Source organism: Dreissena polymorpha, chromosome 3 (assembly GCF_020536995.1).
Source record: "Dreissena polymorpha isolate Duluth1 chromosome 3, UMN_Dpol_1.0, whole genome shotgun sequence".
Taxonomy (NCBI): Eukaryota; Metazoa; Mollusca; class Bivalvia; order Myida; family Dreissenidae; genus Dreissena; species Dreissena polymorpha.
The window spans coordinates 22,801,492-22,813,622 of NC_068357.1; the positions used below are offsets into that span (position 1 = coordinate 22,801,492).

Consider the following 12,131-nt stretch of genomic DNA (forward strand, 5'->3'; position numbering starts at 1 on the left):
TTGAAATTCGACACTTGAAACCGACTCGTTTGAATCAATCGGTTACACAGATTATAATGATAGGTATCTTCCTACTCGAGCTTCTCATTAATACAATACACAGTCTATATTTCATATTTTTAATATAATTACCCATATCGTAGTCATAAATATGTACAAATAAGTACATTTTGAACATGAGTTCTTAGTAGGAATGTAACCATTGGCTAAATTATATTGTTTTGATTAAGGTTTCATTTTTAACTAGTACTTATTAGTTAATGAGTAAAGACAGACGTTTCCTCGCGACAATTTCTTTTCGAACGATAATATTCTTCTACTATTCTACATTGTGCGTCAAAGGATATGTTTAAAGGTATTTGAAAACTAGTTTGCAGTCCAAAAAGTCACCTGATTACTGAAAATATTTATTTCATTTAAAGCAGTTGGTGTAAAAACCTACCGCGTGTGTAGTTAACCCGCTCAGATTATGCTCAATAACAAGACAATCTGTATTCATTACCTGTGACCTTTTTGTCTTAACTATCATGATGTAGTTTTCGAAAAGTGCATTAGCCTCTTATGCACGTTACAGAAAGTCCTTTATATATTTTACTTGTATACTACTACTAACCCAACACCATACATTGCGTGCTGTTGATACTAAGCAATACGATTGCTGGTCATTTTCCAAAGAAAAAAACACCGTTAACGATGACAAATCGTGATCATTTCCATATAAACTTATCTTCAGGAAATCACACTCCTCCAGTCATAAGAAACCTAACATGTTAAGATTCTGGTTTGTTAATTGACTGAAATTCTAATAGTCGCGTTAGTGAATTGGTATTATAATATATGATTTGCAATATATCCGTTTTCATTTTGACCCATATCACTGTTAAGAGTCATATGTTGAAATTTAATATATCAGCCGTGTACTGATGTATGCAACATATATTATGTATGCTAACCGTTAAAGCACCTGTTTACTAATTTATGCCATAACAAGTGTGTAAATAAACCGTTATAGCAACGTGTCCTCATTTGTGCAAGAGCTAGTTTGCATGTTAATTGTTATAACACTCGTTTAATGTTTTATGAAACAGACATTGTGCATTCAAACCTTTATAGCAATGTGAACTGTTTTTGTAAAAGTTAGTGTGCATCTGATGTGTGCAGCCTCTGGAGCTCATGTTGACCGGTATAGCAACCGTGTACTGATATTTGCAAAAGCTAGTTTGTGTGCATGTGAACCTTAAGAACAACCGTATACATTTTGTGTAACAGCTACAGAGGGGGTAATCACGTGATTGTCAAGATGGCGACGTCCATGCCGAAGCAGTTTTTTTTGCCGTTTTATACCCTTTATTACTTGTAATATTTCTTTATAGTTCCGCTCACTTTCCAGCCATATGAGCAACAAAGTTACTGACGTTGATTTCATACTAATATTCTGTTTTTCTGTCTATATCTCGACTTTACTCGCTGCGAAATTTCTTAGCGGGATGACCTAATTAGGTCTCCACTGAGAATATTTGCGGGGAGTAAAGTTGAGATATAAAACAAAATTTAATACGAAATAAACGCTAATCACCTTATTACTTATCTGGCTGGAAAGTGAGCGTCATTTAAAAAATAAACAAAAGTAATAAAGGGTATACAACGGCGAAAAATTACTGTCTCGGCATGGACGTCGCCATCTTGACTATCACGTGATTACCACCTCTGAGCTAGCGTGAATGTAAATGAACTTTTATAACAACCGCGTTCTGATTAATGCAACAACTAGTGTGGAACTGAACGGTTATAGCAACATTGTACTGATTTATGCAACAGAATGAGAACAGTCAAAATTTGCATATGAACCGTAATACTAACCATACACTAATTAATGCAACTTCTAGTGTAAATATGAACATATATAGTAACCGTGTTCTGATTTCAGCAACAGCAATTTCGCAAGTGAACCGTTATAGTTGCCGTGAACCAATTTATGCAACGGCTAATGCGCATGTGAACTGTTATATTGACCATGTAATTATTTGTTCAACAGCTAGTTTATATGCGAACCGTTTTAGCGACGGTGCACCGATATGTGCATGTGAACCGTCAAAGCAACACGTTTCTAATTTATGCAACAGCTAGTGTGCATGTGAACCATTATAGCAGCCTTGTACTGATTTATGATTTATGTAAACGAAAGTCTGATTTTATGTAAAATTCGTTAAATTGCAATACTTTAACTATATGTTCACATTTAGTCTTTCAAATATTGGTGCATACTTTGTATGCCTATGATTTAAAATGGACAAAGAAATGATAAGATATTGCGGTTGTTGAACTTAATCGTTAATCTATATTACAACCATACATGTAACCCACCTTGTTAGCGCTATTTCGCTTTAATTATATGTTTTAGATGTAATTGCGAGCGCATTAGCTCAGTTGTCAACCATCATTCCTTATTTGATTTGTAAAATAGAACTTGTATAAGTGTGTCTCTTCCTGACACCATAGAGTACGACTCTTCCTGATACCATAGAGTACGAACAGACGTTTACATAATGTACACATTAACAAACACCATCACATTGTTAAATATGTTTTATAAAACCACGCATTAGTAATTCATCTAATGACCGCTTCAGATACCGGTCTTGAAATGGCAAATCTGAATGGCAATTGACTCCACGAAATGAACCGTGCACTTTGCATCGGAACAGCATTGTTGCAGCGGCATCGTTACAAGTATTATATTTCTAGGTCTCTATTTCGTATACTTTTTGATAAAACAATGGCTCAGACGTTGATTATTATTTTGAACTGAACAATATTTAGTTATTCATATACGATTTTTTTTCTAAACAGACACGCTTTGATAAATAACAACTTATGAGAAAAAAATGTAGTAAACCATTTATACCATTGTTAATAATTTTATAGGTATGTCGAAAAAACGTTCATGTAAGACAGCCATGTAGCAAACTATTCTGTGCATATTGTTTATATGAGACATAAACACATTTTAGTCTGCAACAAATACATGCATACACTTTCTGTATAAGGAGTAGTGCAAATTAATCGTTGCGAATATCATGTAATAAATATTATGTGTTTTAAGGTACCATGAATACTTTTTGCAAATTTTACATAACTTCTCAATTTCAAACGCTGTTTGGCAAGGACTTTTTTTCTAGACGCTAGGCATAAATGGGTTAAAATTTAGATTGTATATTTTGTTCGCTACCGTTACAATGCGGTCTTTGCAGAAATAAATTCATTTATTTTTCAAAATTGTTTACCGATACCGTCTTTCATATACAAAAGCAAGATTTAAGTAGTCATGTCCGTTTTAGTTACTCGTCAACAGATAGCGGCTGCTTTGAAAGGTTGAGGAAAGAGTGCCATAGTGACATGGCGTTCTACTACCTAGGCCATCAAGTTACTTAATTTCAAATCCTAACAGTCTCCATAGAGTCTGGACCGTGAAAGGCAATATGCTGCAATTGAAGAAGATATGCAATTTGCTTTGCTTAGACATGGACATGACATTATTTGTTTTCACCTAAAAGTAGAAAATCCTGTTAATTAGATTGCTGATAGGTGGCGGCAGGCAGCATAAAACAGGGGATTTTCGATTTATAACTTAAGTTTGCATTTATCAATTTAATTTAAACTTTGAAAATAGCAAGACTTAGCTTGCGGTTATATTTAAGCCATGTTGAGTAAAAGTCAAGGTCACTAAAAATAATTAAAAAATGAGTTTTGACGGAGATAAACATTGAGAGACAGAAAGATAATTTAAATTTACCGGGACAATTGTCGAATAGTACTCCTGCTCCGTAATACATTTAGCAGTTGTATGTATATATCTCTTAGTAATATGTTTAGGTGTACTTAAAAAACTCTGGGTCATATGACTACCATAAAGACATGTTCTTTAGGTACATAATTTATATAGCCACAATTCCCTCCACCATATTCATCCGCAAGATTTAAAATAGGAATAAAGAATGTAATTTGTTTTTCATTTACTATATTTTTTAGAAGTTTTACTATGGTAGTTGTCTTCTATGTTAATATCGGAGATTCAACAACAACACACACACACACACACACACACACACACACACACACACACACACACACACACACACACACACACACACACACACACACACACACACACACACACACACACACACACACACACACACACACACACACACACACACACACACACACACACACACACACACACACACACACACACACACACCACACACACACACACACACACACACACACACACACACCACACACACACACACACACACACACACACACACACACACACACACACACACACACACAGACACACACACAGACACACACACACACACACACACACACACACACACACACACACACACACACACACACACACACACACACCACACACACACACACACACACACCACACACACACACACACACACACACACACACACACACACACACACACACACACACACACACACACACACACACACACACACACACACACACACACACACACACACACACACACACACACACACACACACACAACACACACACACACACACACACACACACACACACACACACACACACACACACAACACACACACACACACACACACATACACACACACACACACACACACACACACACACACACACACACACACACACACACACACACACACACACACACACACACACACACACACACACACACAGGCGAAAGTATGTGTTGCTCTGAAAATTCCGCAAGACGAGAATTAAGTTCATGTACTCTATGATGGTCCTAATTATTAACCATGTCATTATTAAAATTGTAGCCGTCCACTTCTGACCGTTAACAGTGAATTATTATTTCGAAATATATAGGTTTTTCGTGATACATTCTGCAAAAGAAAAAACTGGAAATTTAGAAAGGATTGAACTTCCTGGATCGGTACGATTGATGGTATATTGCCGACTCGACTCGATCCCTTTTTTTATTTGCGATTATACGTAAGTTAAATGGATCAGGAAGCATTTTACTACTTTTATGGCATTTAATATAAAGGCAATAAATATACTCAAATTCTACGACATCGTTATATTGACAATTTAAATTGTGTAAAATTGTGTGAAAAAATGCATGACAATTTATAGAGTGGTGCATCCTTTATCTCCGCAAACGACCGAGTGTTTAATGAGAAGCAATGAAACACTAAAATTGTTTTCGTAAAAAAGTTCCCGTTTACAAAAAATACCTTTAAGTTTCTATTTTACACTGTAAACCTTTTAATATCATTGTTGAAAACGGTACCGCGCATTATATTAAAAATTCGGTTCATTGTGACCTGCATCATGATGGAATAATTGAAAAGTACATTTGATACATTTCGCCATTTGAGTGACACATGAATTAATATTCGTATGTTTGTGTTTACTTTGACTTCGTGTGAACAATAACATGTAAACTCTGTACTCGGATGCACAAGACCTGGTTACGTTTATCGTAGCAACACATATATTTGCTCTGAAATCGTAGGAACGCAAGCCTATTTGCTCTGAAATCGTAGCAACACGAAACTGTTAAACGAAACACCAAAATCGTAGGGAAAAACACCTGGCCGACGTTTTTAAAACTGATGTGTTCAATGTATTTAAATTAAGCTCGTCACGATTTGAACTATAAGGCCAAACATTATGAATGACCAAAGAGTATCAAGTTTATTATCGAATTCATCGGAAAACATAATAATAAATACAATTCAACTATATATTACACTTAATTTAATGAATGGTACTTTAAACGTATCTTCAAAGACTGCCTAGGAAAGAAAACTGATCACATGTTCAGCAAATGCGGACTGTATATGGCGATAAGATAACTTTATCTAAATTATATTCTTTAAGTTTGCTTGTCATATAAGTTTTGATTTGTATCACGGTTTCGTGTTAGCGTTATACGGTCTATTTATATTAACCTACCTGCTCATAAGAATAAGGCACGCGATATATTTTACGGGTTGATTTATGTCTTTTGTCATTGACATGATTGGAAACATCAGTGCCTAATACATTATGTCTTCCTTAACGTTTCACAAGTTTAATGTGTTAACGTTTGATTCATTAAGGCGTATAACAATCTAAACACGCGAACTAGTCTGTTATGACGTAGCACGAGAGACAAATTATACATCCCCTTTTTTCCAACTACAGAATGGATGGATGTTCATAATAGTAAATGATACTTTAGAACTGACGTTACGCAACCGGTGCAAGTTTATATTATATGTATGTCTCAACACTGTTTTGATATGATGTATCGAATTCTATTAGCATGACAAACATGAAATCAATAATTAATATATAAGAGAGAGACAGAGTGGGTAGGCAGAGGGAAAGAGAGGGAGAGGGATAGAGAAAAAGAGAGAGAGAGAGAAAGAGAGAGGGAGAGAGGGATGTAGGGATGGAGAGAGACAGGGAGGGAGGAAGGGAGAGAGAGACAAAGAGAGAGAGAGAGAGAGAGAGAGGGATGGAGGGAGGCAGGCAGGGCGGCAGGGAGGGAGAGAGAGAATGAGGTACTGAGGGAGAAAGGGAGGGAGGTAGTGAGGGAGAGAGAACGAGAGAGCGACTGAGGGAGGGAGGCAGGGAGGGAGAGAGACAGAGAGGGAGGGAGGGTGGTAGGGAGGGAGGGAGGGAGGGAGGAAGAGAGGGAGGGAGGGAGGGTGAGTGGGTGGGTGGGTGTTTGGGAGGGAGGGAGGGTGGGAGCGAGAGAGGGTGGGAGCGAGGGAGGGTGTGTGGGTGGTTGGGTGGTGGGAGGGAGGTTGGTGGGAGGGAGGGTGGTGGGAGGGAGAGTGGGTGGAAGGGAGGGAGCTAGTGATGGATGGAGCTAGTGAGGGAGGGAGGAAGGATAAATGGATAAAAAGATCAAGGATAACACTAACATGTGACTTTTTATATCGATATGTATGTATTGCCCTGAGTAAAAATGCATTTTTCTTGACAAGTACTTTTGAACAAAAGTATATTCAAAACTGTACTTTATATGAGGCAACTAAATGCTAAGTACACTTTTTACGAGGAATAAGTATTGACACTTGCAGGTTAAAAACCGGTATATTATAATGCATCTCTCTATAGTCCGTTCGAAAATTACGCATATTTCTTAGAATGTTTTTTAAACTTTCACCGGTAAAATAGTGTTTTTCCTTTAACAAATTCCTGTTTGTTACTCGTTGGGGTTGCTTGAAATGCGACCTTTTGCTTGGCGTGTACTGAGGAAGCCGTCCTTTTACTGCCGAAACCCCGCTGTCTGCCCTTTTTCCTTATAAAGGCATAATACCTATTATCAGAAATGTCATAACGACATTTCTTTGTGTTTTGGAAGTTTTGGAAGAGGGCATTTGTTAGTTTTATAATTATACAAAGTGGGCGCACTCTGAAATGACGGAAATGCTATAATTATATAACAGAAGGAAGCTGTTACAGCGATAACTAAAATGAAGCTAACAAAATATCAAATATATTCGTGTGCAAGTTGATTACAGGTAAAAACAAATTTGTATTTACGTGGGAAAATATCAAAGTTCACCGCCAATGGGTAATTGTGTGTCTCATCATTTAACCGCGTTATTCAAAGTTAAACTTAAATAATATGTCCTGCAAACGAGGACAGTCTCTTGCAATAGATCATATTGTCCATGGTTTTATTTTATTTTATTACAATTCCAGACTGCAGTCGTGCTGATTCAATGCCTATAGCGGCGTGGACATTTATACATGGTAAAAATAATTTAGACGTTTGCTGTAGTTGACATTACACCAGAAAAGTATTTATGAGTTTTTCTCCTGCTGCTCCTTTTGGCGTTTCATATCGCCTACACTGCAGTAAATGAAAGTAAAAAAATATTATTCGCAGAAAACAGTAAGGCCACAACACATTGATTAAATTTTCGATGGATTCGCCGCACCTCAAAATCTTGAAACGAAATATAAAAAAATTTTTTTAGTGCGCCCGCAGCAACAAATTTTCTGCGCACCTATTTTTTTATTAAATGATTTAGTGTAATTTAGCCTACGTATTTTACGACATAGACTGTTATAATGCTTTGCGTTATTAGATTGCTTTATGGTAAAAACAAATGGCAACTTTCGTCTTTCTTGTCATGTCGGCCAAAGACACAAATGGAAATGTTAATTCCCAAGGGCAATGAGTCATTGCATAAAAGATGATTTAAGTTATTTAATAATTTCAACAGCATCAACATCAGGATGTGAGATGTCGCCGGTATGTGTACAATTGGTAAAAATCTGCAATAAACTTGCTGGTATTGATTAAGTTAAACTTAAAATATAAAAAATTAACATGTAAATGAGAGTCGCCGTTGAACTGGACAAAAAAAATGTCGAGTATAATATAAATTGTACGAGCTACCTATCTACTAGTTAAACTGTTGATGACTAATTGCAGGGTGTACATTATGCCCCCAAACATGAATTTATCATAAAAAAAGAAAGTGAAGAAACTATCTGGACCTAAACAACTTTACTGGGATTTGATTGACTTTTTTTTTATTAAAATACAAATCTTTTTCTACCTTTTTTTTCATTAGGAAGTTATGTTGTTTTTTTACTTTACAACACTTAAATTTTTCATTTCTAATTTTAACAGTGCTAAAATAACAAAAGTAATAAATCGGGTATTGTAAAATACCATTACATATGTTATTTAGAACTAAGACAAATTTGAGATATATTGTGTTTTTTACCCAAATTACAGCCTCTTAAGGCTGTGTCCAAATTGCAAATTGCACAAAAAGCTGTTGCCAAAAAGTAACTTTTTTTCTTTGAAAAGTCTTGCAAAAATTTCCAAAAAATAAGTCTTTAAATAAACTCAATTGGTTTTTTAAGTTTATCATACAGCAGTTTAATGCCCTAGCACCTTTAATATACATTTTAAAAAAGCAGTTAAACATGCACTTATTAACAAATGGTATACTGTTATCTATAATCATAATAATAATGATTCAATATTCCCAATTTCATCGTTTATCGATCGTTATCCCCAATCAAAAAGGCACAGTCTGTAAAGATAGATAGATAGGTTTATTCTGCATATACATGTCAAATAATATCATTTACAATTTTTACATAGGCTTAAAAATAAATTAACATAAAAACAAATACATTTAGCACTAAAATTCAATGCCAATTACGATTCTTAATTGTTTGACACAATATAACCGATGTAAAGGGGCTTACAATAAACAGAAGAACATAAAACCCCTTTATTTAAGGCAAGTAACATAAGACGTTAACAAGCTATAACAAAGGATGCGAATACACACACATGCTTAAGAGCAGACGCACACGCACAGGCATTTTACGTAATAGCTAAGTCATGTTTCAAAAATTGATTAAAATGAGATGATTATGTAAATTATGTTAATATGAGGTTTACATTTGTATTTACTTCCACGGGTTAAGGACCAGATATGACCACAGGGGTATCATTTTGAAAAACCTTGTTTAAGACCAATCATATTTACATTTACATGCTTGAAAAAAAATGTTCCATGCCTAAATCAAGGAAATACAATTTCCTATATTAGGTGTCCTCTGTTTATAAAAACCAGATGTGTATATAAGGGTATGATAATTTGATAAACACACTGATTCATGTCATGAAAATACAGATGAATATATACATTATTACATTATTATAATACTATTATTATAATATATTACATAATATAGGTATTGAGGCACATGCGGTTAAGTGATCACCATATCTTTGAACATATAAATTGACATTCAAACATACGTGATTTACTCCGCGAGTATCAATTTTTTCCTGTGCTATAATGTTCTTATATTTTTACATAGTATGTGTTTAACCGTTTTCAAAAAGTGTTCCATGTCTTTATAAAGAAAACGTAGATTCTTGCCAATAGATAATTTCAAGGTGCTTGAGGAGAGCCTCTCTAACAATATTTTTTTCTTAAAAGTCAATTTAAAACGACATGAAATTGTTTCATTCGATATTTAAAACTACTTTTGTTGTAAAACATATTAAAGCTTAACAATCATCAACATTGATTAGCACATTCCCATCAATGCGAAACAAGAACAAATCTGTGTTTACTATTTCTATTAAACGTACTACGTTCTCATTAAGAAGTACCTAGTATCATTTAATTTTAATGTAACATAGTACGAAATAATATAATACGCCAATAAAACAATATTCATGTTGCCATAATTATGTCAATACATGTAGGCTTGCAACTTGTTTCTGAAAATTTTAAAATATATTTAGCGTGGGCCTTTGTTAATGGTGTACAATTTTTCAAATATGATAGTTATCTAAGTATTCGAAAGAGCAGTATTTGACAGTAAATTTCATGTTGTTGTTTTCTGGTATATTTTCTATAATTTGTATTAAAAAAATAAAATTAAATAAATCGTACAAACACGCCACTGTTTATTAAAATGTCTTAGGTACTTAACATATTTCAGCCATAGCCTTCATCAGTAGTGCATTAATATAAACATATACAAAGAAAGTGACGTCAACGTCCTACAATAACGTAACGTCGTTTGGTGGAAAAATATATAGTACATAATATTACATAATACATAATACAAAGATGAATCAGTGATGATACAACAGTCTATTAGTAATAATATAATTTATAAAAAAAACATAGTAATAGACAGACATCAAATGTATATGTAAATTATGTTTATGTTCTATATGTCATACAGCAGTATGTTATTTAGACCGTTAGGAATCATAGTTTTTAATTTATGTATCCAATATGTTTCTTTACATAAACGGTCTAGATTGTTTTGAACAACATCAATAGGTACAAAGGAGAAATCTGATAAAGTGCAATCATTGTCACTGGATCCCAAATGTGTAGCAACATGTGAAATAGGATTTATTGAACAATTTCTGATATCAAATCTATGGCTATGCATTCTGCGGGAAACATTCTGATTAGTTTGTCCAACGTATTGTTTATTACAATTTTTACATGTAATAAGATATATAACATTGCGCGAAGTACAATCAACATCATAGCGTAAATAATACGATACACCAGTAACATTACTATTGAAACTTGAATATATGTTTATATTATTGCAATGTGTACATCTTGGTCGGTTACATTGACCCGATAAATGAATATCAGTACTGTTGTAAGACACTGAACATCTTACAAGGCTGTTACGTATATTCTTAGGTCTTTTATAGGCCAAAAAAGGTTTAAATGAATGTAAAGACTTAACACTTTCCTTGTTTGATAATCTGAACAAATCCCAGTATTTGTGTAACATTGTAGCAATATAAGGAAGTGATGTGATAAAACATACAGTAAATGGTATTATTGAATCAGTATTTCTTTGAGTAACACATAATGCACTTTCCTGTGTCATATTTTTCACTTGAGAAAATCCATTTTCAATAACATTTGTTGGATAATTTCTACTTTTAAAATACTTAAATAAACTAGATAAGGACTGATTGAATACATCATCATCATCATTTTTCTATAATTTGTATGACATTTCCAGAAAGTAATGTAATCATGCGCGTAAACACGTGGCGTGACATTGTGTGCCTAAATGTCACATACATGTTTTGAACTATTGATTTTATTTACGATAACCAAATATTACTTAACTAAAAATCCTTGAATTAATGAAAGTCATTTATGATGCCTTGTTGTTGTTGCTACGTTCCTTAATCGATCATGATACAACACATATAATTCTTATTATTATATGATGAATTATTTTTAATAGTATTATTCTTAGTAGAGAGCAGCTATAGTAGTAGGATAGTAGGAGTAGTAGGTAGGTAGTAGTAGAGTAGGAGAGTAGTAGTAGTAGTAGGTAGGTAGAGTTAGTAGTAGTAGTAGTGAGTAGTAGGGAGTAGTAGTAGTAGTGAGGAGTCGGAGTGGAGTAGTAGTAGTAGTAGTAGTAGTAGTAGTAGTAGTAGTAGTAGTAGTAGTGTCGTAGTAGTAGTAAGTAGTAGTAGTAGTAGTAGTAATAGAAGTAGTAGTAGTAGTAGTAGTAGTAGTAGTAGTAGTAGTAGT

General features: G+C 34.3%; 1 protein-coding gene across 1 annotated transcript in view; it reads left to right on the top strand.

Annotated features, from left to right (window-relative positions):
* Nucleotides 1–6,612, top strand: part of LOC127872080 (octapeptide-repeat protein T2-like) — a 15,056-nt gene extending 8,444 nt beyond the window's left edge. The window contains exon 2 of the mRNA XM_052415411.1: nucleotides 6,418–6,612. Coding sequence (XP_052271371.1) covers nucleotides 6,418–6,612 — 195 coding nt within the window. The remainder of the gene's footprint in view (nucleotides 1–6,417) is intronic.
* Nucleotides 6,613–12,131: the final 5,519 nt, after the last annotated feature.